The 26,189-nt window shown below is 49.2% G+C and overlaps 11 protein-coding genes across 11 annotated transcripts; 6 read left to right on the forward strand and 5 right to left on the reverse strand.

Annotated features, from left to right (window-relative positions):
* Positions 1-500: 500 nt before the first annotated feature.
* N7447_000644 (uncharacterized protein) lies at positions 501-1,493 on the reverse strand (the record flags this gene model as incomplete). The annotated part of the gene is made up of 1 exon (XM_057224920.1): positions 501-1,493. One exon carries the CDS (start codon positions 1,491-1,493, stop codon positions 501-503), a length of 993 nt encoding a protein of 330 aa, XP_057088936.1.
* Positions 1,494-3,716: 2,223 nt separating this feature from the next.
* N7447_000645 (uncharacterized protein) lies at positions 3,717-4,074 on the reverse strand (the record flags this gene model as incomplete). The annotated part of the gene is made up of 2 exons (XM_057224921.1): positions 3,717-3,932; positions 4,054-4,074. The coding sequence occupies 2 exons, from the start codon at positions 4,072-4,074 to the stop codon at positions 3,717-3,719; spliced, it is 237 nt and encodes a 78-aa protein (XP_057088937.1).
* Positions 4,075-6,231: 2,157 nt separating this feature from the next.
* hmg1 (HMG-CoA reductase) lies at positions 6,232-9,755 on the forward strand (the record flags this gene model as incomplete). The annotated part of the gene is made up of 3 exons (XM_057224922.1): positions 6,232-6,567; positions 6,643-9,356; positions 9,419-9,755. The coding sequence occupies 3 exons, from the start codon at positions 6,232-6,234 to the stop codon at positions 9,753-9,755; spliced, it is 3,387 nt and encodes a 1,128-aa protein (XP_057088938.1).
* Positions 9,756-10,882: 1,127 nt separating this feature from the next.
* Positions 10,883-13,602, forward strand: N7447_000647 (putative cell polarity protein; the record flags this gene model as incomplete). The annotated part of the gene is made up of 2 exons (XM_057224923.1): positions 10,883-13,132; positions 13,192-13,602. The coding sequence occupies 2 exons, from the start codon at positions 10,883-10,885 to the stop codon at positions 13,600-13,602; spliced, it is 2,661 nt and encodes an 886-aa protein (XP_057088939.1).
* Positions 13,603-14,193: 591 nt separating this feature from the next.
* On the forward strand, positions 14,194-15,406 carry cyp4 (peptidyl-prolyl cis-trans isomerase; the record flags this gene model as incomplete). The annotated part of the gene is made up of 5 exons (XM_057224924.1): positions 14,194-14,214; positions 14,411-14,621; positions 14,796-14,965; positions 15,048-15,154; positions 15,220-15,406. Coding segments are annotated over 5 exons (696 nt in total), but the record flags the coding sequence as incomplete, so codon positions are not given.
* A 782-nt stretch (positions 15,407-16,188) lies between these two features.
* N7447_000649 (high-affinity Cu transporter CTR3) lies at positions 16,189-17,157 on the reverse strand (the record flags this gene model as incomplete). Its single annotated transcript, XM_057224925.1, has 4 exons — positions 16,189-16,225; positions 16,288-16,885; positions 16,942-16,972; positions 17,041-17,157. The coding sequence occupies 4 exons, from the start codon at positions 17,155-17,157 to the stop codon at positions 16,189-16,191; spliced, it is 783 nt and encodes a 260-aa protein (XP_057088941.1).
* A 311-nt stretch (positions 17,158-17,468) lies between these two features.
* Positions 17,469-18,385, reverse strand: N7447_000650 (exosome non-catalytic core subunit SKI6; the record flags this gene model as incomplete). Its single annotated transcript, XM_057224926.1, has 2 exons — positions 17,469-17,973; positions 18,087-18,385. 2 exons carry the CDS (start codon positions 18,383-18,385, stop codon positions 17,469-17,471), a joined length of 804 nt encoding a protein of 267 aa, XP_057088942.1.
* A 525-nt stretch (positions 18,386-18,910) lies between these two features.
* Positions 18,911-22,031, forward strand: N7447_000651 (putative DNA excision repair protein (Rad26L); the record flags this gene model as incomplete). Its single annotated transcript, XM_057224927.1, has 2 exons — positions 18,911-19,004; positions 19,054-22,031. 2 exons carry the CDS (start codon positions 18,911-18,913, stop codon positions 22,029-22,031), a joined length of 3,072 nt encoding a protein of 1,023 aa, XP_057088943.1.
* A 207-nt stretch (positions 22,032-22,238) lies between these two features.
* On the reverse strand, positions 22,239-23,102 carry ssuA (RNA polymerase II subunit A C-terminal domain phosphatase; the record flags this gene model as incomplete). The annotated part of the gene is made up of 1 exon (XM_057224928.1): positions 22,239-23,102. The coding sequence occupies one exon, from the start codon at positions 23,100-23,102 to the stop codon at positions 22,239-22,241; it is 864 nt and encodes a 287-aa protein (XP_057088944.1).
* Positions 23,103-23,719: 617 nt separating this feature from the next.
* N7447_000653 (nicotinamidase) lies at positions 23,720-24,492 on the forward strand (the record flags this gene model as incomplete). The annotated part of the gene is made up of 2 exons (XM_057224929.1): positions 23,720-23,788; positions 23,839-24,492. The coding sequence occupies 2 exons, from the start codon at positions 23,720-23,722 to the stop codon at positions 24,490-24,492; spliced, it is 723 nt and encodes a 240-aa protein (XP_057088945.1).
* Positions 24,493-25,067: 575 nt separating this feature from the next.
* Positions 25,068-26,007, forward strand: N7447_000654 (GIG1 family protein; the record flags this gene model as incomplete). Its single annotated transcript, XM_057224930.1, has 3 exons — positions 25,068-25,332; positions 25,391-25,812; positions 25,858-26,007. 3 exons carry the CDS (start codon positions 25,068-25,070, stop codon positions 26,005-26,007), a joined length of 837 nt encoding a protein of 278 aa, XP_057088946.1.
* Positions 26,008-26,189: the final 182 nt, after the last annotated feature.

Genomic DNA, 26,189 nt, shown 5'->3' on the forward strand with positions numbered 1-26,189 from the left:
GGTCAAGGCCACATGGGATATGGGAAATTTGAGGAGAGATAGACTTGTGAGTGAACGGAGATTGCCATACCTGTCTAGGTTGTAGGTTAAACTGGAGTAATGATCAGCGCGTAGGTGGGTTTGGGATCGGGGGCGCAGTTGGTTGTTAGATAATGTGATTTATCGAGATGAACTGTAGCAGGAAGCAGTAGGAATCAGCCGATATGCAAGCTGCTCAAGAGTCACAGAGTCGGCCGTGTGTGAATGGGTGAAGCTTGAACCAGTCGAGGGTCACGTGCAACCCGACCTTAGCGTGTTTCAAGTGTGGTTTCGTCTATTCCTGTTTGGGACTTAAGGTCCATGGGTTTTATATGGGATTGTTGGTTGTACGCCTTATATATATCTGATTTACAACGGGATACTCAGTCTACAGTACATATGTAGAACAAAGAGATTGTCATTTCATTCAGATTTTCAGTTGCATTGTCCTATCTTGGATGTTTTGGTCTTTCAACCCTATTTTAAGTGGGTTGACTCCCCGCCATAAATACAGTGCTCGTGCTGATCACCCAGTCTGTCACTGTGACTGTTTTGGGTTCAACTCCTGCTGTAGCTAGTGAAGTAACAAACGTGGTTGGCTGAGAGGATATCGGACGGCCGAGTGCATCGAACTGCGAAGGGATTGCGGCATTGTTGAGATCCTGGCCACTCTCATAGTCGCTCTTGATTGCCTGCTTGCTGACCATGTTCACCATATCCACATCCATACAAGTTGTGTAGATCTCGGCCTTTCCATTGGGATATGTGGGATCAATATCCGCAGCGGTAGGCCAGTCCCACACCCAATAGAGTGTGTACGGTTTCCCACTGGGGGCATCGGAAGGTAGTTGAATATCTTGCTGGCACCAGAGGTCTGCTCCCATCCGTGGGTCTGATGTGTGGGTATACTTCGTTTGTCGAGTCCCTGAAATCTCCCCCGAATTAACCTGGTAGCAACGCCCGTCGTCGTAGTTCTGTACTGACAGGAGCACCCCGCGCCCATCGCCTCCAGTGCCATCTTGGGTCCAGGCTCCATGAACATCAAGGAAGTTCTCGCCTGTCTTGGGTTGTGTGGTGCCATACACATAAACGGTTCCCCGGTTCGCGGGCTTTCCGGGCTGGGTCTGAGGAAGTGTAACATGGCCATTCTCCTGGAAGCGGAGGGCAATCGCCGCGCCGGCGCTGGCTTGAAGCCGAGGGCTTCCCTTTGACTGAGTCTGGTCCTGCTGGGTATCCTTGCACATTTTGTCGGTTGGTAGAATCTGAGTCACATTTGCCCTTGTGGTGGGTGGAATCGAGTAAGTCATTGTAGTGTCGCTAAAGTCCGATGTCGTGCGTAGGTAGTTCCCTCGGGCATATCCTGGTGTGCCGACGAAGGTTCCATTTGGAGCAATGAGTGTGAGCTCTTCCACCCAAGAATGAGCGTGTGTTGGGTTGTACAGAGCAAAGAGCACTATCAATACGATGATCAACATCGTGATAGTGGTTCTGGAAATGTAAGATTCAAAGCCAAAGGCTGTAAAAATGAGATTTTGTGGACTTGAAAAGGACGGCGGCCGGCGGCGTCAACTCGAGTAGGTATTGCAGTATTGCTTTTCTTTGAGCATAGAGATATGGAGCAGAGGTGAGGCTGCTCAAGCTGGAAGTGCCGTATTTATTGAGTCTAGGATATCGATAAAGCGGCCAGGTCGAAGGCAGCAACAATGGGCTTTGTCGAGGTGAATGGGGTCATTAGGATGATTGATCTGTGACAATAGGTGTGAATAGACAATGGGTTGTTAGTCCAAACACCACCAGGCCACCACGGAAATAAGGATAGGAAAAGGTTTCAAGGGAATCTGTTACACATAAAGAAACCATTGTCTGACTTCGAGTCTTCGCGTCTAATTGGAGAGGCTCCAATCCTGATACCAAACCGGCTTACCATCAAAATTGTTAATAGGCCGAGATACAAGCCCAATGCTCTTGCCGTCTTCTGGACAAAGCAGGGAATGATTGGGTGTGAGGGCTCAGTCCTCGGGAGATATTTAAAGTCACGGAATATTTTGAGACATGCTTGGTTCCGCTCCTGGCGCGTAGCCGTGATATTTGCATGAATCTAGGTGTTGTATCTTCCAAGCTTGCAAGTATGTTGCGAATCTGCAGGTCCGTTGGCTCAGTAAGCACGCTTATTGGCTGATCTGGGGGCCCCTGGGCGCTTCGCCGTCGGAGTCGAAATTAACAAAAGAAACCCCCTTGAATCTCTGAAGGAAAAGGTAAAACAAAGAAGACCTCTTTAGCGCTTTAATTTCCTGAAGATTGTTCTGTTTGCATTTTCTTACCTGATCACCCACTGTAGAGGCCCTAACAGAACCTTGGACAGAATACATAAATGACACCTCTGATTTTGAAGAAGTTAAAGATTTGTCACAAAAAATAATTAGACCTAACGCCCAGCCTAGTTTCTCCGTCTCATCTGAGATACTGGCTTTTGGTCGCCATAGTCGCTGCCCAAGGCTTCTAACAAATGGTTTTGCTATATAAGAACGGCCCTGTTCCCTAAGCACATATTCGGTACTAGGTACTATTGAATTGATAAAATGACCATGATTGCCACTCCTCAGATTCCGATGTACGTAAAGTAACTTTTATAGCATTATTTTGGGAGTCATCTCAATTGTACCGACTCGATGGATTTTATGCAGCAGTAGTTAGGACTACACATCCTATGCGAGAAACCACTAACACGCAGCTAAGTGACTCGCTTGGTATTTATGGGACTCCTTTTAGCCCATGGGAGATACTATAATGTGAAGCAATCCGTCCTATTGGCTTGTTACTGCAATATAGTCTCACCTATACGATGAGGGACCAGACCTATGAATCCAGACTCTAAAGCACCATGCAACTCTTCTCTGACGAGATGTATGGATCTGTTTGTCCAAGTGAAAAATGCGAGGGTCCCCGAAGCGAGGAGTTGATAGGGTGATAATCTCTGGGGTGTTGATGATCTAGATCGAAGACGTTGGTTTTCAGGGTCATCCTGGTACCAAGTTACATTTTCGTGATTTCGTCTAGAGGTCCTACGCCAGAAAAGCCCCACGGAAGTACACTCACTGGTTTCGATAGACGAGGTTTAGAAACGCAAGCACCATTTTCAGATTATTAATCGTCGGTAGAATCTCCACGACACGAGATAACATGACGGGAACGCGTCAGGGATTAGGGACGAGGAGCATCGGAGACGATTCTAGAACTAGACGGAACGGAATTAACCTCGTCCTAGGAAAGGGAGTTGTTTAGTATTATCATAGGGGAAAGTGGTAATGAGGACTCCCCAGCGCCCCTAGGTGCCTATCCTACCCTGTCTGGCAGAGGGCAATCAATTTTCCGAGGCCTCTTCCACTCCCCACAGCAACCTATCAACTCCACGTTAAGTGGCTAGTCACATAGCTAAAGTCCCTCGTCCACTAGGTAAATAGCCTACTGAACGTGGTTGCATTCACAGCCCTAATGCACCTATCTAAGCAGATGAAATCGACTTTACTCTTCATTGCTTGCACTGCAGTGGAGATAGTGACATATCCACCTGTATAATACATACCGGTATACTTCCAGTTCTACGAGAATCCTCTTAATCACCTCATATAAGATTATGCTATGCAGTTTACGGTAAAACAATTTCCAATAGTATTCGGTTGGTATTCCCATCCCAGACCCTAGACAGCTAGGGTAACTCCAAGTATCTCATAGACCGCCTTAATGTGTGCTGCTGGGGAAGGATGGTTATCGTTTAACATCCTGTTCATGGTATACGCGATTGTGAGCTTCCAATCGCTATCCATAACCACGATCGAACCACCCCATCCGCTACCCCATCCAACACTGCCCTTCGGCAACTTGCCTTCGATGACTCCCGACCCATTCATGGATCGCTAAATAGTCTGTGATACTCAATAGGATTCTGAGATAAAGCGGCGACACCCCGATCAGGAAATTGGCACCCGCGGCCTAGAATCCATACTGTTACCTATGTACTCAATTGTCAAAACTCACACCAGCCCGGCTATTCTCCATGAACTTGAGATTATATTATGTGACGACTTGTGCATTCAGGTAACCTTTGCTATTATTCAGAAATTGAGGCCGCTATAAAGCCCCCTGAAGCTGCCGATGGCCTTATTCTGGTGTTGCTGTACTTCGATGTGTGTTTCGAAAGGTAAGGTTCCTTTATATGCTTACATCGTTAGCTTAAAGGATTCACTGGGATGACTCTTAGACCATCCATAACTGGTGCCATCTTCGTTAAAATTTATGAGCGTATGGCGTGTGCCGCAGGCGGAGCCTGATATTGTGGTCTACTTACACGATTAAGAACACTTCGATCAAAATACCCCCGATGCTAGGACAATGGAACGAATCCTCGACAACTTTGGAGATTTCGCACGTAGAACATTCCTAATATCATCCCCGCCGTCGACATATCGGGATATGCCGTCCTTGATGCGTTGACGGAGGAGCAATATGGAACGAGATGAGATAAGAACGATGCAGCTCGATGCGGTTGTAAATAGAATCTAAGGCAATGGAGGAGCCAAAATCATTCTGTATCTGTAGCAGTCACGAGCGCTGTGAAAGATGCATGCGCAGTAAGCAGTCACTGGGGCCTGCAAGGATGCCTCAAGTGTGCCCTCCCCCCTCCCCCCTCGGCGCCCGGGCGGGACTGCGGGCTTATATAATGCCTAGTGAGTGACCACCTACATCCAGACATACCTACCTAGGTAGGTATACAATTGCAGTCAGGGAGGTGCTCCCCGGGGTCGCTGGCTAGCGGTATCTAGTTTTACTGATCAAAAAAGCAGCAAGAGGTAATCACTAAAGACGGGATAGGAAGGCCACCTGAGACATTTAGGTAAGGAGATAAGAAGTTCTGCAAAGTCCCAGCCGAGTTACCAAAATACTTGGGGTTCACCGAGTAAACGATCTTATCTTTTTCCTTTTTCGCTTGGCAAGCTCGGTTACCGAGTTTATTATGGATACATGGAGTCTGCACCGGGTGAATCCGAGAAGATGATTTGACTCAGAGTTATCAGATTTCTCCCGAGCTCCACCAGGTGGATTCCACACTGGCAGAGGAATTGAGTGGACTCTTTTCTGACGCAGATTAGATGCCGACTACGGAGTATCTCTTTCGATTTTCCTCTTTAAGGGCATTGTGTGGCTGACGTGGACAAAACCTCCGTATACTTTGTACAGAGCTAAGTAATAGGACGAAACAGGTGGAGCCTTTGTTGATCGTACCTTTTTGTACGTAAATATGTCAAGCTCAGACAAGTAGAATATTAGAGAAATATTATTTAAACGTCAAGATTTGAAACATAGGCAAGATGTAGTTCAAGATTATATCTCATGACCATAGTTCAAAGGATCGACATGCATAAATCAAGATAAAGAAATGCCTGTGCTCCAGATTCTTTGGGTTGTTGAGGTATTTAGTTGCCACTACAAATTTCCTCTAAAAGGTCTGTACTGCCTATACTAGACTTGAATACTTTTATAAATAGTTATTCCTCAATATTGCTACTAGCACATCTACTAGTACATCTATGTCCAAGCCATTATGTGCAGGTTCTGTATAAAATGTTGGAGCCTGGATCTCTAGGTAATCCTAGGTAACCCCCAAAATCCCCCAAATGTCAGCTTGGCTCGGGGATCTTATTATTGTTCTGTCCATTCTTCTTAATCCCGTCTATCATTTTCTTTGTTATAAAATACCTAATAAATTACTCCGTACCTCGCAAGAAACCCGAGCAAATCCCCACTGCTGGCTTGGCGTCGGCGTTACTTAATTCCAGCGGTCTCGGGCAACTATTATTTTACTTCAGGGGGGGGCCCTTACTTTTTTCCCTTTTACCTCCAATTCCAAGGGCTGTGCCTTGAGCTTCTCGACTTCTTCCCTCGGTAGGTGCTATCTTATCTAATATTGGTGAATCTAACTAATGGAAAAAAAAACAACAGCCCGGAAACTGCCCAGTCCCTAAACAACTTGTACAGCCCCCATGCGGTCATAGGATTGGATCGCAATTCAAGATTTCCTTCCTCCGCATTGGTTTTGGTGTAAAACATCATCCCACGACGGCTTTCCTCACAGGTTCTGGTCCTTGCGGACCGTCTTAAAAACCCCCTCAACGCCTTCAACAGACGTCCTCACCGCCTCCTTCGCGACCCGTCACCATGGCTACCTCATTTATCTCTAAACGCCTTCGCTCAACCGAGGAAGAGCGCGAAACTCAACCTAGCTGGATCCGGCGCCAGATTGTGTCCGGCCTCCAGTCCATCTCTCGCCGGGCCTGTGTGCACCCTATTCACACACTCGTGGTGATTGCAATCCTTGCCAGCACCACTTACGTGGGTCTCCTCGAAGGTAGCCTGCTTGATACAACAAAAGACCCGCGAAGTGTCGCGGGACAGGTTGATGCCGATGCCCTGCTCCAGGGAAGCCGCAATCTGCGCCTCGGAGAATCAACTTCGTGGAAGTGGCAGGCGGAAGACGCCTGGACTGACACCCAGGTGAGCCCACTCCCCCTCCCCCTTTCCTTTCTTCTTGGGCGCCAAGAAAGAAATACTGACCCTATGAAATATTAGACCGAGCAGCCTGTTGCCCAGCACCTGGCTCTGACGACACTTATCTTTCCTGATTCCACCAATTCTGATTCAACTGCCCCGGCAGCTGATGATGTCCCGATCCCCGTTAATATCTCCGCCAACTCGGTGCCGTACACCCCAAACCTCTTCTCGCAATTTACCCATGACGCTTCCCTGGTTTACACCGTGCCTTTTGACCAAGTCTCGGAACTTTTGAGGGCCGTGCAGGAGATCCCCACCCCATCTACGGATGAGGATGAGGAGGAATCCAAGAAATGGATCATGCGAGCTGCTCGTGGCCCAGCCCACGGATCCCGCAGGGCTGTAAAGCTTTGGGTTGCAGATGCATGGAATTCTCTTGTGGATCTGATCAAGCACGCGGAAACCATTGACATTGTTATCATGGCTCTCGGCTACCTCTCGATGCACCTGAGCTTCGTCTCACTTTTCTTCTCGATGCGACGATTGGGCTCGAACTTTTGGCTTGCGGCTACCGTGCTCCTTTCTGGCACCTTTGCATTCCTTTTTGGCCTACACGTGACTACTAAACTTGGTGTGCCTATCAACCTCCTCCTACTGTCCGAAGGTCTCCCATTCTTGGTTGTTACCATTGGCTTCGAGAAACCGATTATGTTCACTCGGGCCGTTCTGAAAGCTTCTGTGGACAATCGCCGACCCCGTCCCGGTGCTGCCCCTCGCCCGTTGGCATCGAGCACACCGAGATCCATTCAGGACTCTATTGGAGCTGCGATCAAAGACCAAGGTTTCGAGATTGTTCAGCACTACTGCATTGAGATTGGTCTGTTGGCTTTGGGTGCTGCCTCTGGCGTTCAGGGTGGACTCCAGCAATTCTGCTTCCTCGCAGCCTTGATCTTGTTCTTTGACTGCGTGCTTCTCTTCACCTTCTACACCACTATTCTCTGTATCAAGCTCGAGATCACTCGGATCAAGCGTCACGTGACGCTACGCAAGGCTTTGGAAGAAGATGGAATTACCCACAGTGTTGCCGAGAATGTCGCTTCTAGCAATGACTGGCCTAGCGCCGGATCTGGCGAGGCAGACACCAGCATCTTTGGTCGCAAGATCAAGTCTAGCAACGTGCGCCGGTTCAAGATTCTCATGGTTGGTGGTCTAATCTTGATCAATGTTGTGAACATGTCAGCCATTCCTTTCCGGAACACCGGCAACGGTGGCTTGCTCTCCCGTTTCTCCAGCGTCTTGTCTCCTACCCCCATTGATCCTTTCAAGGTGGCAGAGAATGGCCTGGACAGTGTGTATGTGACCGCCAAGAGCCAGAAGCAGGAGACTATTGTTACCATTCTTTCGCCGATCAAGTACAAGTTGGAGTACCCCTCCATTCACTACGCAGCCCCTACCGCTTCTGGTTCGTTTGAAATCGAGTACACCGATCAGTTCTTGGATGCCGTGGGTGGCAAGGTTCTCGAAAGTCTGCTCAAGAGCGTCGAAGACCCTATCATCAGCAAGTGGATCATCGCTGCCTTGACTCTTAGCATCATTCTTAACGGCTATCTTTTCAATGCTGCCCGTTGGAGTATTAAGGACCCCGAGACTGCCCCCGCACCTCCTACGGAGCCTGTGGTCGCACCGAAGGTCTACCCCAAGTTTGAGCCAAATGAGCAACAGTCAACCAGAACTCCGGAAGAATGCGAGGCTCTGCTCAAGGAAAAGCGTGCACCCATGCTTACTGATGAGGAATTGATCGATCTTTCTCTCAGCGGAAAGCTTCCGGGCTACGCACTGGAGAAGACCATGGAGGACGAGAACTTGATGAGTCGTGTTGATGCCTTTACTCGTGCTGTGAAGATCCGCAGATCTGTGGTCTCCCGGACTCCTGCTACCGCTGCTATCACTTCCGTTTTGGAAAACTCCAAGCTCCCATACAAGGATTACAACTATGGCCTTGTCCACGGTGCTTGCTGTGAAAACGTTATTGGTTACTTGCCCCTTCCTCTTGGTGTCGCTGGTCCTATCAACATCGATGGACAAAACTACTTTATTCCCATGGCCACTACCGAAGGCGTCTTGGTAGCTAGCACAAGTCGTGGATCCAAGGCAATCAACGCCGGTGGTGGTGCAGTGACTGTCCTGACTGGTGATGGTATGACCCGCGGTCCTTGTGTAACTTTCCCAACCTTGGCCCGGGCTGCCGCTGCTAAGGTTTGGATCGATTCCGAAGAAGGCCGGAGTATCATGACCACGGCTTTCAACTCGACTAGTCGCTTTGCCCGTCTCCAGAGTATCAAGACTGCTCTTGCCGGAACCTACCTATACATCCGCTTCAAGACCACCACTGGTGATGCCATGGGTATGAACATGATCTCCAAGGGCTGTGAGAAGGCGCTGGACGTCATGCACAAAGAGTGTGGCTTCGAGGACATGTCCATCATCTCGCTTTCCGGTAACTTCTGCACAGATAAGAAGTCCGCTGCGATCAACTGGACTGATGGTCGCGGTAAGTCCGTCGTGGCAGAGGCTATCATTCCTGGTGACGTTGTCAAGAGTGTTCTCAAGAGTGACGTCGACGCCCTGGTTGAGCTGAATGTCAGCAAGAACTTGATCGGAAGTGCGATGGCGGGCAGCTTGGGTGGTTTCAACGCCCATGCCTCTAACATCGTGTCTGCCATTTTCCTGGCCACTGGTCAAGATCCTGCCCAAAACGTTGAGAGCAGCAGTTGTATCACCACCATGAAGAAGTAAGCCTTTCTCACCCATTACCTTTTGACACTTGAGATGCTAATAAGAATTTCCCAAACAGCAACAATGGCAACCTCCAGATCGCTGTGTCTATGCCTTCTATTGAGGTGGGCACCATTGGCGGTGGTACCATTCTTGAAGCCCAAGGTGCCATGCTGGACCTCCTGGGTGTCCGCGGCGCTCACTCGACCTCCCCCGGTGAAAACGCGCGCCAGTTGTCTCGTATCATTGCTGCCTCCGTTCTCGCCGGTGAGCTCAGCTTGTGCTCTGCACTCGCCGCCGGTCACCTCGTCAAGGCACACATGGCCCACAACCGCAGCGCAGCCCCCACACGGTCTTCAACGCCCGTGTCTTCTGCCGTCAGCGCCACCCGTGGCCTTTCCATGACCTCCAAATAAACGATGACATGACCAGCTCCTAGCCCGCTGAGGGCCAATGTAAATGTGTGACTACGGCCCATGATTCTCCCGATCCCACTCACTTTCAATGCAGACGCTTTGGCGTCCCCGTCGCCTTGTCTTTGCCTCTGCACCATAATGGGAGACCTTCTCAACTGACCCGGAATGATTCCTCAAGATCGGCCTATCCAAAGACCGGATAGCGTCGGCAATTGACCTTTTTTTCATCCGTTAGTGGATTGGCAAGATCCAAATGAGGCCTAATGAAGGCATCCCCTTGGGATCCCTAGAACCAACGCTTCAAAACATTCATACGGGTATTGAAGCCGTTGTTCTACGTGTACTTAACTGTTTCGGTATTTTTTTTTTTACTCATAGATATGACCGAAAGAATTTATTTGTTTTTCAAGCCTTTCTCAAATAATATGTGGGACCAGGTACACGGTGTACAAAATTATGGGGCAGGCAAGGGCCTAGAATTGCTCACTATTTTTCATTTGAATGCTCCTATTATTGATGTTAAGACGTTTCAATATGTAAATCTTTGGACACAGATGTATTATTTTATTTAACATGCTTGTAGTCTCTACAAAAGTACGGAGTACATGCATTGTAGTATGTTATATCCATATGCCCTGGAACCCGTTGGAAATCCGTACCCCCCTAGGTGGCTCGTCGGCCTTGGCAGTATCGAATACAAGTATCGTATAGCCAAGTTTTCTACTTGACCATTAATTGTTGGTCAAGCTTTAGGAGAATATTCTAGGGTTACAGATAGAGTCCAAGTAAAAAAAAAAACCATTGAAAAAAAAAAGAAAGGAAAGCTCATAAGATCTGAAATCATATTCTCACGCATTAACCCCTGTAGATGCATAGTGAATCTGCACTACGCTGTAAGGAACGGGTATCGTAAGGGAACTCCGAGAGTTCACTCCCTTTTCCCCCATATCCCAGTCCTTCACTCTTTTGGATCTGGTTCCAAGATTTCCAAGGTTCAACGATTTACGGTCCTGGGCGAATCAGCGCATCTTGTCTCAGATTGGCGTGGAGAAATACGGGGGATTATTTCTTGTACCTTAAACCCGTGCCCCTTCACTAATATTCAGTCAGAACAATTTGAGCCTGATATGAATGGGGGTTCGGGAGCCATGTCGCCTGTCTCTGTTGATGGCAGCGAATGGTCAGGACTAAATCAATATGGAAAGTCGGACTCACCATTCTCACCAACATTCCCATCATCGCGAGCCAATCTAGCCACACCTCCGACCTCCGGCATTCCAAGCGCACCTCTAAGTCCCGGTGGCTTACCTCCTTCGCTGTCACCCTCCAGCCTGAGTGGCAACCCATCCCCACCCAGTTCGGTCGCTGCAAGATCCAGTTCCGGGACATTAGGAGAAGGCCAGCGCGATGGACGACGATATCGTCAGATGGAGGAGATACTGGGTCAGCACTATGTGGTCCTGAAAAGATTCCTGAATGGCACAGCCCGCGACGACCGTGGAAAGTCAAATAAAGCCCGGGACAAACTGCTGCGACTATCACCAACCCAGTTCCATGAACTTTCCACCGATGTTTACGACGAATTGATCCGGCGACAGCAGGCCTCGCCGCCTCCCGGACGGCCCCCTCGTCCAGACGTACCTCCCTACCTCCCCGCTCGCCCCGACTTCCACGAAAAGCGCAACCATGCCCGCCAAAAGCTCGCTGCACTTCACCATGTGCGTTTCCGTGATCTGGCGACCGATGTCTTCTGTGAGCTGGAGCGCCGCTTTCCGCATTTCACCAGCCGAGAATATCGCGCCCGGCCGCCTCCAAATATGGGCCCTCCCAGCTCTCGTACCTCGCAGCAGTCTTCTCGGGGACCTCCTTCCCGTATGGGACGAGGGTACCCGTCTGGCGGTCCCCCAGGCAGTCCATTTCCTCCGCGCGCTGGTTCTCTTGGAGGCCCACCGAGTATGAATGGCGATGGACCGTTTCCCCGGTCTTTCCAGAGCAATACGATGGTTCCGAATAAAAGCACAATGGTCGAGGATAGCGATGATATGGGGCCCGAGGACGAGGATGATGCTCGGAGTGATGCGTTCGCCCTAGATGCAGTTTTGAGCCGACGGGGTACTACAACAACCTTGGGTGACAGTGAACGGAGACTGTTACTGGAGAGCCAGACACAAGTATCGATTCTCCAAGATAAGATTGAAAAATTGGAGGAATTGGTCCGCTCCAAGGACGAGGAGCTGGCCCAGTCATCACAAGATGCAGATTCCTCCGGGATCAGTCATAGCGAACGCCAGGAGTGGGACGACTTACGACACGACCTTGAGAGCAAGGTATCAAAAGCTGAGGATCTCAACAGCTCGCTTCAGCTGGAGCTTGAGCGGGTTAGAACCGAGCATGACACCATGGAACGGGATCTTCGCAGCCAGCTCAATGAGTCTTCCCGAGGTGTTGATGATGCAGGTCTACAAGCGCGCTATGTTGATCTAGAGACTCAGCACCAGAAGTTACAGGCAGAGTTACAGCAACAGCAACGAGTGACCGACGAAGTTCGCCGCGAGGCATCGACTTTCCTCATGGAAATGAAGACCCTTTCAGCGGAGAGTCACTCCAATTGGGAACGCGAAGAAAGGCTCTCGAACGAGGTCCACAGACTCGAGGCAGATGCCAACGAATGGAGGAATCGCTACGCCAAGGTCAAGGCGCAGCTGCGGCAACTTCGCACGTCGTCTGGTGGTTTCGCCGACTCGCGACCTGACGCAAGTCTTGTTGCTAAAGAGCATGAGTTGGTGCAGGCCGACGGGCTGGTCAAGGATATTCACGTTACCAAGTTCCAGCTGTCTGTGGATGAGCTCCTGCGAGTTGCGCGCTTCGAGGAATCGCATGTGGTGCTCCACCAGATCAATATGGTCATTGCAACAGTCCGCCATATTCTACAGGACGTGGAATGCTCCCCGATCCCGGTGGATGGGTCGGCTGCTCTGCGCGCAAAGGTCAAGGGCCAGGTGTCTACGACAGCAAACAACGTGATTACCGCCACGCGCAACTTTGCCAGCTCTAGTGGTCTCTCTCCGGTGTCGCTCCTTGATGCAGCAGCCTCCCATCTTTGCACAGCCATTGTTGACCTAATACGCGTGGTGAAGATCCAGGCATCGCCTGTAGATGAGTTGGAGGATGAAGATGACGAAGCAGCTGTATCCCAGGGACAATTCCCTGACTATTTCGATACATCTGCCAGTCAAAAGCGGATGAGCAACGACTCCGTCTACAGTGCTATAAGTCGTCCGGATGACTCTCAGTACCCTGTGCAGAATGGTCACACCAATGACCTCAATCATGGCTGGGGACATGTACAAGAAGATCACGAGGTGTTGGAGCTTAAGGTGAGTCGACTCAAGAATGACAATATCGCGACGAATGATTTACTGACGGATGATCCTAGCTTTATGTCGAAGACCAGACGGATGGCATGGTCCAACAGATCCAGGCTCTGGTGGCTAGTATCCGAGCCGAGGACAACCTGCATACTGTGCAGACGCACGTCTCTGCCATTTCGAACGTTGTTGCGAATGTCGTTTCCGCTACAGAGCATCTGATGCGCGAACGCAGCGGAGACATGGCTTTGCGGCAGACATCTGAACCGGTCATCGTGACATTGGACCAATGCCGCGGCCGGTTGGCAGCCACTGCTGATGAGGGCGAACACGCTACCACTCCTGAGCAATTGCGTGAACTCACGAACAAACTGCCTCCCATTGCATTTGAGATCGCTCGGCAAACCAAGGACCTTGTTCAGCGCCTCGAGGCTACATCGGTAGTTGCCGACGAGGACGATGACGATGACTTCCGGTGATGGGCTTGATCCGAGGCATTGTCTTTCATGACATGAACTCGGGGTACCCAATTTTTCTTCTTATTTTCCTCTAGAATTCTTCTTTATATTCATTCTTCTTTGCCCCTTGCTTTTCAGCGATCATTCATCTATGGCAACGAGTGGACAATGTCGAAACGATGTCCCGATATGTGTGGCATTTACAGGGTTCCTTTCCCTCTCGTCACTTTTTCTTTCATATTATCTTATTCTTTGTACCTTATTTTAGCCCCTTGCTATTATTCATTTAGGTTTTCGGCCTGATTTCATGTTGATTTGTTCAAATTTTATTTTTTTTAATCTCACGACCGCTTGCTGATATCGGGCAGTTATTTCCTTGCATTTTGAAGGTATACAGGTGAAATGAAAGCACCCCCTATATCTTCAGTTCAATGACTATACCATTAATCAACACAAGTTTACCCCTTAAAAGATGCATAGTTATCTTCTCGTAGCCAAGGCTACGAGTCCGGCAGGGATATCCCGGAAGCCATTACATAATCACGGAGCTCTAGACGCTTTTTGGCATTGAGCTTCGGTTTTTTCCTTCTTTCTACTTCGTTAATTCGCATTCCTCATCAATCTATATCCTTTGTAAGTGAGCTTGGTCCCTTGTCATGTGAATGTTAGAGTGCATTTTCACTTTGCTTCAGACTCTTTCAGAGACGTTATTAGACAACAGAAGCATGTTTTCCCCCTGGAGAGTCTGGAGCAGCTCTAAAGTGGAGCCTCAGGCAGAAAGTGCACAAGTGGTCTTTATTTGAACCTCAACAAGCTAATCCCAGAATAGCCCGGCACCCGAGTTCACCCGCTCCGCCTGCCCCTCACCATGTTCTGCCGACTGAGGTCAATAACCCCACCCTCTTCCCTCTTCTCTTCTTCTCTCTTCAATTGCACTACTTTCCACCCCGCTGCCCGATCTTTCGCTTCATCAACCGCCGCTATGTCCAACACCACTGCTTTCTTCGAGGTCCAGTACACCCCTGCTGGCTCCGCCACCCGTAAGTTCCCATCAGCTTTGTTATTCCTCTTTCTGGCGGGGCAGAGAGTTTTTGCTCCCCCAATCTTACCTTGCTGCCTCCAACCTCCAGCTTTCAATATCAGTATTAAAGCTTGGCAACCTCACATCGTGCTACATTAATTGGAATTGAAATTGATGCTAATTCCCTCATTAGCCAAGACTGGCCGCATCAACTTCAACCTCTACGCCAACGAGGTCCCCAAGACTGCCAAGAACTTCGCTGAGCTTTGCAACGCCAAGGAGGGTTCCGGCTACAAGGGCTCTTCCTTCCACCGTGTCATCCCCCAGTTCATGCTCCAGGGTGGTGACTTCACCCGTGGCAACGTAAGTTCCCCCCCCCCCCCCCCCCATAATCTTGATGCTCGTTGCAATGCTCAGTATCTGACTTTTTATTTTACCGGAATAGGGTACCGGTGGTCGCTCCATCTATGGTGAGAAGTTCCCCGATGAGAACTTCATCCACAAGCACACCCGCCCTGGTCTCCTGTCCATGGCCAACGCTGGCCCCAACACGTAAGTCTCAGTTTTGTATCCCTGGTCCACAGAACCATACTAAACATTCCTCCCCTTTTTTCCAGCAACGGCTCCCAGTTCTTCATCACCACCGTTGTCACCTCTTGGCTCGATGGCAAGCACGTCGTCTTCGGTGAGGTCGCTGATGCCGAGTCCATGAACGTTGTCAAGGAGATCGAGGCTCTCGGCTCTGCCTCCGGCTCCATCCGCTCCAACTCTAAGCCCACCATCGTCAACTGCGGTGGCAACTAAAAAGCTCATTCTGGAGATTTAGTTGGGTGTTTGGAGGATGAATGTCTTTCTTTTCGTCATGAACGTGGTTCTTTTCCCGTCGCTACAGTGCGGCGTGGGACTAGCATAGGTGGCTTTCCCTTTTGCGCCTTGTAATCTAAAGTTTCTACCAAGCTAGTTATACATGCCTTTCTGCCGTGAGGACTTGATGTTCAATTTGTAGATCTGAGGACTGGTAAAAGCGAGCATCCATGGATGTTTACCCATTTTTTGTAAGACAGGATGCGCAAAGCCAAAATGGTCCAACCCAACTTAACTAATGCATATTTCATGCTAATCTACTACAAAGCAAATTATCATTTAAATCACCATATTACATGTCCCCTTTTCCCAGTAACCTCCACATGTTCATGTGTTGAGTCGAGGACTTTGATCGCGGGTCCGCGCGCTGCTACATTAACGTACCCCGCGTGAGACGGCAAGTTTTTTTTTCGTGGAAAAAGTTTCCACCTTCAATTCCAAGGAAACCATCCAAGTAGTAATGGGATATTGATATTGTTCATTCTATACATGCTCTACTTCTAAGTCTTTTTCATTTAATATCAGTAAGGCAATTGATTAGAGGGAACCTTGGAGAGGGTTCATACGTCATGGCATTATGGGAAGCTAACTAATTCTGGGCACAAGAAACTGCATATTGCCTTGTCTTCAAAATTGAAGAAAACTGGGATGTCAACCCCTACAATTGCTGTACCAAATTGTAATTGGCACCTGAGGCCAAGACAACACCGTGTAACACTTGTTTAACCGCAGCACTTGGTGACAGACGTAGCATCTGACCTGAAGAAAGAAATGTTAGCAAAAAAATACATAGTAGTTAATACACAGACAGAACAACTTACTCCTTATTCAAGTTCACCGGCTCCCAGGAGAAAATAAACGCGCCTAGGAAAGCACCAATGAAGATACAGATGATGATATACCCATTGAAGTACATAGCAAGCAACATGATGATGTACGCAACAGCAAACTGCGCCATATGCAGCAAAGAGCGCAAAGTATGTTCAACAAGCGACGGACGGTATGGGGCAAGCATAACATCCTGTCTCTCGATGCGCTGAGTACCGACATCCCGCATGGCATTAGCCGACGCAGCAGAAGCCTGCTTCTTCGAGCCGTTCTGGGGAGTACCAGACACAGGAGTGATAAGGTCGTCGTCTGCATTGAAAAACGTAGCATCGGTCTCTGTATTGCCACAACAGTTGCTAGGCGGCTTGGTGGTGTCTTCTTCGCTTCGCAGGGGAACGTTGGAGACGGATTGCGCGGTGGAAGAGCCTGGCATGTAGAGTCTTCGTAGACGGGCTCGACGTACAATGAACGAGTCGTATTCTCGGCCCAGACGGCGGAGGAGTTCGAGACTCAAGACGAGGCAGATTACTCCAATGCATGAGCCGGCGAACATGCCTCGAGAGGTTACGTGCCATGATTTGGCGAGGAAGCCTGGGTGGTTGGGTTAGCTTTGTGGGATTGTATAGAGGAGATATAGGGCTTCGTACATGCGTCAACTGTGTACCAGTTCCAGAGCATCTAATAACTGTGTGTAAGTTTGAATCTGGTGTATAGAGTAGTGAATCTGGGATTGTTATTAGACTAACCGAGATCTTGCAGCTACCTCCCATGCTCATTCCATCCATTTCCATTCCGGTGCTGCTGGCCATAGCTGCTGAGCTTGTCGAAGTGGCCATTGGCATGGTCATCCCATCCATATCCATGATCAAATGTTGACTGAGGACCCTGGGGAGCAGTAAGTCGAGATATTCTCGTGTTGATCGAGACAAAACAAAGCGAAAACAGTGCAGGATATGTAAATAAAGAAACCGGAGAATAGAGGAGCCTTTCTATGTACCCTAATATGAGCAATATGAGCACATTTATAGATTTGGCCCTAAAAGCTTAGTGGGAGGTAGTTTGAGCAAATTCTCGGAATGGCCGTAACTGGTAACATTAAACGTAAGACAGGGTATCAACTTGAACTATTCTCCCATTTGAATCTCCTTTTGATTTTTTTTTTTCTTTTTCTGCGTCACCCCCGGGATCCTTTGATGACATCTTCCAACAACTCGCGGATCTGACTGCACCCATCGATCCCGACCGCCAACATCGTCTCAAGGTACGTAGCGTGAACCTTAGACTCCATAGTAAGCACACAGACCTTCATGGCCTCATCGTCCTCATCCATATTGTCCTCGCCAACGGGCACTGCCGTCGTTGTCGCAACAGTGAGCGAAGGCAGTTCCTGTTCTTCCGGGAGCGACAAATCCAGCAGAGGATCAAGCTCGTCGTGTCGCGGGTCACGCGGTGTAGAAGCACTGCCGCTCATGCCGGCAGTACAGCCAGTGAGTAGTCCCGGCATGGGAATTCCAGCGTCCACGAGCGCTAGAGTGCAGGCGTTGATCGCCGCGGCCATCAATGAGCCATCGGCGGAGAGAACGGAGACATGGATGCTGATTGTGCTGTGGGGATAGAGGTAGGTGTGGAGGTGAGACTGGAAGGCTGAGCGGAGGGTTGTAGCAATTCGTGATGATTGTCTGTAGTCCGGGGAGATTAGCATTGACTATATTTGTATCTGGTTTTGCTATCCTCGTAATCCTCTTCCTATAACAGAAAGAGGTAATGGGAAGCCGTAAGAGTGTGCACATACCTATCACTTCCACCGGCTCTCCGCTTGCGATCTACACCGGCGAAACCGGCGACATTGACGTCTACTTCCACAACTGCATGACCACTTCCTGCAGCTCCGCCTCCGCCATCTCCTCGGCGACCTTCGGCGGGGCCGTGGACAGAGCACATGATTGATGTGTTGCCCATGGACAGGTATGAAGAGCCGGAGCTGGCGGGGTTGGTTGAGATCTGGGCTTGGAGCAGACGGAGTTCGTTCCAGCGGCGGCCGTCAAGACGCAGCCGCGTCAGGGGATATGTTGTCGAGGTGTCCAGCGGCATCTTTGCGGGTTGAATTGAGCTTCTGATAAGAACAAAAGTTGTCGATGAAAAGAGGATATGTCAAGCAGGAATTCAAGCTTTATTCTGTGTCCTCTGTGAGCTTGGGTCAGTCGGGTGTGTCTTGATTGAGTAATGAGGGACGTAGAATATTATTCTCGACTTACGTTGGCTTTATCGCATATGCAAAGAATCGAATGCCAAACCAATGAGAGCATCTTTTTTTTCTGGTTCTCCTGCACGTGACCTGGCGTAACAACTATAAATGTAGAAAGAATAGTGTCACTTCTTTGAACACGCAGGAGATATTAATGAGATTTATCTCTTTACAAGATGGAAAGTGAAACAGAGTAGTAAAATCTACGTTGAAAATTGTTTAATTGAAGCTTTCTTGAGTGAACAGATTCAACTTCGCTTTGTGGCCGTTATCACTTGCCGTAAAGGACTCTGTGTCGCGACAGTCTGGTACTTCCACTTCGACTTGCACTCTATCACCCTTTGAGATCTATATTCAGAAATGCAGGGAATATGGCAAATAATGAGAACACCGAGGAGGTCATCATCATTGATTCAGATGATGACGACTTGGAGGTGACGCACTATGCAACTCCAACCGCTAGCAGTATGACACCTCTTCGACGCGTTTGACAGACAGCTCACATTCTCTACAGACAGGCTCTCCGGTGTGAAATCCGGGGCTGCCGCGCCAGCTAAACCCGAATCGCCGCGTACTCCTCATACCGGGTCGTCAAGCGCTGTAAAGATCCAGCCCGTGGACAGCGATGAGGAAGACGCCAACGATGGCGAGCTAGCGTACAAGGAATTCAAAGAACGCAAGTCCCTCAAGCGCAAACAAACCGCTGCAGCAACTCGAAAAGCCAAAATTCCTAGGGGAGATCCGATCGTTGGTCGAATAAAACAAGAGCGACCAGCGCCTCTGCCTAAACGGCCGTTGAAGCAATGGGGCGAGGCACCTTCAGAAGATGAGCTCATGGAAAATACCTTGCCCGGATATCTGAAAACCCGCCGCAGTCAGTTTGACCGAAAGCATAAGCACCTACAGGACCACGGACTCAAACTGCCACCCACCTACGAGGATGTTGATTTTTCAGATGATGAACGACTTGAAGAACTTCAAGAACGACCTGTCTTTCCGGTCAACACCCGAAAGCAGGAGTATAAGGACATCCAACTTCCATATTCGATGGGCATCATTCCTGCCCCGATCGCCCAGTGGTTGCGGCAGTATCAAGTGGAGGGAGTTGCATTTCTCCACGAGTTGTTTGTATACCAAAAGGGTGGTGTCCTAGGAGACGACATGGGTCTCGGAAAAACCATTCAGGTGATTGCTTTCTTGACCGCTACCTATGGAAAAACTGGGGACGAACGGGACGCAAAGCGCATGCGAAAGATGCGCAGATCTGATGACGGCGCTTGGTACCCACGCACGCTCATCGTGTGCCCAGGATCCCTTATTGCAAACTGGCGGGCTGAGTTTGCGCGCTGGGGATGGTGGCATGTTGAAAGTTATCACGGGGAAAATAAGGACCTTACCCTCGATGCGGCAAAGTCGGGGAGAGTGGAAATCCTGATTACAACCTACACCACTTACATGAACAACAAAGACTCTGTCAATATGATTGAATGGGACTGCGTGATCGCAGACGAGTGCCATAAGATCAAGGAGCGCAAGTCGGGGACCACCCAGTCTATGAACGAGATCAATGCGTTATGCCGGATAGGACTCACGGGCACGGCTATCCAGAACAAATATGAAGAATTATGGACCCTTCTCAACTGGACAAACCCCGGTGTTCTGGGTCCGGTATCCACCTGGAAGGCACAAATATCAGAACCACTGAAGATCGGACAATCGCATGATGCTACCCTGAGCGAGCTCAGCAGAGCACGGAGAACAGCCAAGAAACTAGTCGAGAATCTACTTCCACAATTTTTTATCAGGAGAATGAAGTCGTTGATCGCGGATCAGCTGCCCAAAAAGGTCGACCGGGTTGTCTTCTGTCCCCTGACCGAGACACAAGCCGAGGCCTACGAGAATTTCCTTGACAGTGACATCGTCGATTATATCAAGACATCTACGGAGCCATGCGATTGTGGATCGGGCAAAAAGTCCGGCTGGTGTTGTCGTCGCTTTATCCCCGATAGGGACCCTCCAGCCTGGCAATCCTATGTGTTCCCTGCTATTAACGTGCTTCAAAAGCTCAGCAATCATCTGGCAATCCTGATACCACAAGGAGTAGACCCAAAAGAAAAGCAGGAAAAAGATCGAGATTATTTGGAACTCGCACTGCCTGAACAATGGGAAGATCTTTACCGCTCGCGCGACTCGATCATCAACTATGCGAACCCTGAGTTTTGCGGCAAGTGGAAGGTTCTACGGAAGCTACTTAAGTGGTGGCATTCGAATGGAGACAAAGTTCTTATTTTCTCGCACAGCGTGCGTCTTCTCAAGATGTTGCAAATGCTATTACATCACACTAGCTACAACGTCAGCTACCTGGATGGATCTATGAGTCTCGATGACCGTGCCAAAGCTGTGGACGAATTCAATGCCGACTCGCGACAGTTTGTTTTCCTAATATCAACCAAGGCCGGTGGTGTTGGTTTGAACATCACCTCGGCAAACAAAGTGGTAGTTGTTGATCCAAACTGGAATCCGTCCTACGACTTGCAGGCCCAAGACCGAGCTTACCGCATAGGACAACTTCGCGATGTGGAAGTCTTCCGGCTTATTTCTGCCGGCACGATCGAAGAAATCGTCTATGCTCGACAGATCTACAAGCAGCAACAAGCAAACATTGGATACAACGCAAGCTCTGAGCGTCGGTACTTCAAAGGCGTTCAAGAAAAGAAAGACCAAAAGGGTGAGATCTTTGGTCTGAAGAATTTCTTCGGGTATCAGAATACGAACATCGTTCTGCGCGATATTGTCAACAGAACGAATGTCGCTGAAAGCCGTGCGGGTGTACAGGTCGTCGACATAGACATTAAAGCAGAAGAAGAAGGCTACGACTACACCGATCGACCAATGAAATCCGAAGATGAGGCAATGAGCCAACTCGCGGCGATGATCTGCGGCGAAGATGAGGACAAAAAAGACCATAAGCCTTCGGCCAATCTTCCAACACCGCGTAAACACGATCCCGTTCAAGCGATTCTCGCAAGCGCAGGCGTGGAATACACCCACCTCAACAATGAAGTGATTGGTTCCTCGCGTGTCGAGGAAGACCTCAGTCGTCGCGCTGAACTGGCTCCAAATGATACGACAGGTGACCGTCAGGTTTTCATGTCCTCGCAGCCTTTCTCTCAGCCAACAGGGGAACCTATGCGATTCAATTATCATCCCCCGGAGGATGTAATACGTCGCCAGTTCTGTAGTATGGCGCGGCGGTTCGGATACGCTGATGCTACGGAGTTTGCGCTCGTTGTCGAGGGTATGACCCAGGCGCAGCGGCGAGCTTGTCTCGACAAGTGGTATCGAGAGAGGAGAGAGATTCTACTTTCTGCGGACCAAAATACTCATGAAGATTGGATCAAAGACGAAACGGTTCCTAAGGAGGAGATGGATGTGAAAAATGAATGGATCAAAGATGAGAAGGACCCCAAGGAGGAGAGCCAAGATCTTTGAGTGGTTTTTGCTTTCGTTGCTATTCGTTCCCGTTTGATACCCCCTTTCTAGTTGTATAACATGCATTAAATAATGGCGATATCTGACCACGCTAAAAAAAAAACACTTCAGCTGGATAACATGGCACCTGCAAATCATTGGTATTAAACCATTCCCTTGGGAAGGCTATAGGTAAATAGAAATCCAGATCGCAACGTAGACAGGGAACTAAAGCCAAGCTAAAGTCCACAGTGCCGGCAAATTTGGGTATCGTTCTTGCCAATCTGCCAAGATCTCTGGGACCTTCTCATCAAAGCTCTGGCGTGCAGGACCAGTCCCATTTTCCCAGCCCTCGGAGCCATGAACGCGATGCTCGGCGACAGCAGCCTCATTCAGACGATTGGCCAGATCAAGGATCGCCTTTCCACCAGTCAAGGCCTCTTCATGGTTATCCTTGATATCGACATTGAATACATGCACGGGGTAATTGAGTGTGGTTCCCTTATTCATCAGGTCATCGACAACGGCATCCCAGCAGCGCTCTTCACAGGTAATGATAACATCGACGACGCCGCCCTCCGTTCCGACCGCACCCTTGTCACCCTTAGAGAGATGGTCGACACGCGGGACACCAGGCACCCAGTCCTGGAACCGCTCTGGTCCCCACTTCAGCTGTCGATTGCGGTCGAGCATGTTCAAGATACCATTGCTGCGGTACAGACGCTCGTCTTTGCCGGAGAGCTCTTCGTACATTTGGTTGTAGGAGGTTGTGTTGAAACTGTACACGTTTGGTTGGGTGATTGATGGGCCGGGGAGACGGACGAGGGAGCCTGTACCGAAGGATATCACGGGGAAGGCTGTTGGGGCGCCGGAGAGCTGGAGGTGAGCTTCCATTGAGCGGTTGTTGTTTGAGGCGCAGACTGTGCAGAACTTGAGCTTGTACGAGTCTGGGGCTGTGTTGGCCGGGTTGGACGTTTCTAGGGCTTGGGCTGCTGAGGCCATGTCGGCTTGTGTGGTCTCTGGTGGAGGGGGAGGGGGAGGAGGTTGGGGAGTTGAGGTCCCCGAGTTTGTTCGGCGGGGATCATATGCCATTTTGAGGGGGAGACTATGGAAATGATAATAGAGACTAAGGGTTGCTTCTAGGTATTTGGGAGTCGATGACCATGAGGGTTTCTTTGAGTTTTACAATCTGTTTTTGACTATCAGAGGCAGTTAGCGACTGATTTAAAATAGTTTTTTTTGTGACGTGAGAAGTGAAAACACAAGTTCAGAAAAAAGCGTATAAAGTTTATCCGCATAGCAAAAGCTCAGACAGCTCCAATAAGGTATTCATCAGGTTGAGGGAAGGGGAAGGTAAGACGAGACACATACCAGTTATCACGGGCCGTAGCCCTGAGAGACGAGAGAAGAGCGAGTTTGGTGAAAGTTGGAAAGCTTCGTTTTGTTAGTGCCCTGGCTTAGTCATGGTTTACCGCCTATTCTTCCGCCTGGATACCGAGCTAACGGGAGCTCATATTCTGCCTGACAAATTAGCTTATCGTAATCGTGTACAGTAGTTACACCTCCCTTGTTCTTTAATAAAGTCTCGTCGCCCTTTCTTTTACTCATAGGGTATCAATCAGAATCTACCATCTCCAAAGTTTTAAACTCTTCTATAATCCCATAGCCTCCATCAACAGCTCTTTACTCCCACATCTTTCCAGCTCAAAATGGCAGCAAATGGTATTATCACGCCAGCCCTGATTGTGGTGGACATGCAAGAAGATTTCTGTCCTCCAGTGAGTTGAATGTATACAGTAGAAGATTATATATGCTAATGACAGAGTAGCATGGGTCACTCGCTGTGGCAGGAGGTCGCGGCATTGCCCCGATAATCAATACTTTACTCGCAAAGCCAGCATTTGTCGCACGCATCATGACCAAAGACTACCACCCAGAAGATCATATCTCATTTGCCAGTAATCATCCAGGGCCCGATAATCATCCCTTTACTTCATTCGTCACGATAAACAACCCCGCTCCAGGAAAGGAATCAGAAACAAAACTACAGCAACTCTGGCCGGTCCACTGTGTGGCTGGCACCCCCGGCGCGGAGATTATCCCAGAGATTGACACCTCCAGCGACCACCTAGTTGTTCACAAAGGCATGAGCCCCGGAGTCGAGATGTACTCTGTATTTGCGGATGCTTTCGGAAACTGTGACCATGGAACAAACGCGCCTTCGGTCAGCCTAGATGTTGCCGCAACCCTCAAAGCTCAAGACGTTACAGATGTATTTGTTGTGGGCTTGGCTGGGGATTATTGTGTCAAGGCTACAGCTATTGATGCTGTCAAGACTGGATTCAAAAGTTGGGTTATTCAGGAAGCAACAAAGTGTGTCGAGCCTACTAGTTGGAATGACGTTCAGGATGAACTTAAGATTGCCGGGGTGTCTATCATCTCTATGAATGACCCCATCATCGAGGAACTTGGAGGGAAGTAGCGATCTGTCTTATTTTCTCAAATATCCCTTTCCGGGTATCTATTGCTCCACGTCTGGTGTTGAATTTGGATTCAAGTTTCACGCCGCCTGGCTGAAGATCTCGTGATAGCAATGTTTATGAAGGCAATAGATTTTCACGTGAATGTGTTACCCTAAGGAATGCTACACAATTAGCAATTTCTGTGGATAGAAAGAGTGTGTGCATTTACTATGTTCCATAGCGGAGGGAGAGAAGGGGCGAGATATCCAGCTCCATCGTCCTGACCCTATGGGGGCCTAAGGCCTGTGTGATGGGTTTCTCCTATCCCACAGTCTGTGTTCAAATTGGAGAAAACAAACCACACAAGCTCTCAGTGTCTGAGATTGTGCTCCGTATATTTGAAACAAATTGGAATGCCAGTAATATATCAGGTATAAAAATAGATCTGTGGATCCGTGATCGACAAGTTGCCGGAAACACCTCAACTTCATACCTACCCCCTTTCGGCACTACTGCAAAGTGACGTCGTCCCAGGGGGGAGCACTCGAACCATCACATTTTAGTACAGACTAGACTAGAGCTCAATCTAGCCGCGATGCTTCACTCTGGGAGTCTATCAACGGCCCCAATCAGCACCCCCGATGGAAAATTAACCGACGCCGATGCGGCCCTGCGCTTCGAGGATCCCAGCCTATACTCCACAAGCCTCCCGTACTGGCTCGTCAATTTACCTCGGTCGCAATGGACGGCCGAATGTCCTAGTTTTCTACGTGACCAATCGCCAAAGAATATCAGATGCCTCTCGACCCCTGACCACCTTTATACCCGACAGAACTGGGAGCAGGTGAAGGAGATCACCAGTTGAGTACAACTGTTGGTTAGTGATATACCAATTCACTAACTATAACTTGTGAACAGGTACCAACCGGATCGATCGGTTCCAGCGTGTCCCAAGCGAGCTGCGCAAGTATCTGGAATACATGGCGCACATCAAGGCGGAATATACATCCGTCATGAGGTTTATAGTGAAAGAAAGGCTGGGGTGGGGGGATGGCAACGTGGAAGACATCAAGCCAAGAGGTGGTCCTTTCGAATACGAGGGTATGGCACAGGTCACCTGGTTGGGTTTAGAGCACGTGGATACTAACAGATCTGTAGAGGACATCCGAATCATATACAACGACTGGCCATATGGTGTGGATAAGGACATCATCCATCTGGTAGTGTGGACCAAGTTCCAACTGGAAGATGATCCAACCACAGATGACCTAACGCCAAGCGCACGAGCGGCCATAGAGAACTATGTGCAGAAGACGTTCTCTCGGGTACCACGTGAACAGGTATGGGAAATGTCATTATCATGAAGAAAAGGGCTGACAACATAGGTGGTCTGGTTCAAGAATTGGAAGTCACTCAAGTCGGTTCCCGGGATAGAACACTTCCACGTCATGCTTCATCGTCCCGATATGGAATTTGTTAGGGAGATCACCCACGGGGATATACCGCTGATTGACCGGAATATCCACTGTTTGTAACCCTCTTGAAGAAATAGAGGGGAAAGAAGGGGGACAAAAGTCCAAATGTCGGTTTACATATACGTTAATGTCCCAGGGGAATTCCTTGCCAAGCCTGCCCCTCATTGACGATGGAAAAACGTTGAATGGAACAGAAAGAACAGAAAGAACAGGAAGAACAGAAAGCACATAAAGCACATAAA

Source organism: Penicillium robsamsonii, assembly GCF_028829455.1.
Source record: "Penicillium robsamsonii strain IBT 29466 chromosome Unknown utg000001l_segment0_segment0, whole genome shotgun sequence".
In the NCBI taxonomy this organism is placed as follows: domain Eukaryota; kingdom Fungi; phylum Ascomycota; class Eurotiomycetes; order Eurotiales; family Aspergillaceae; genus Penicillium; species Penicillium robsamsonii.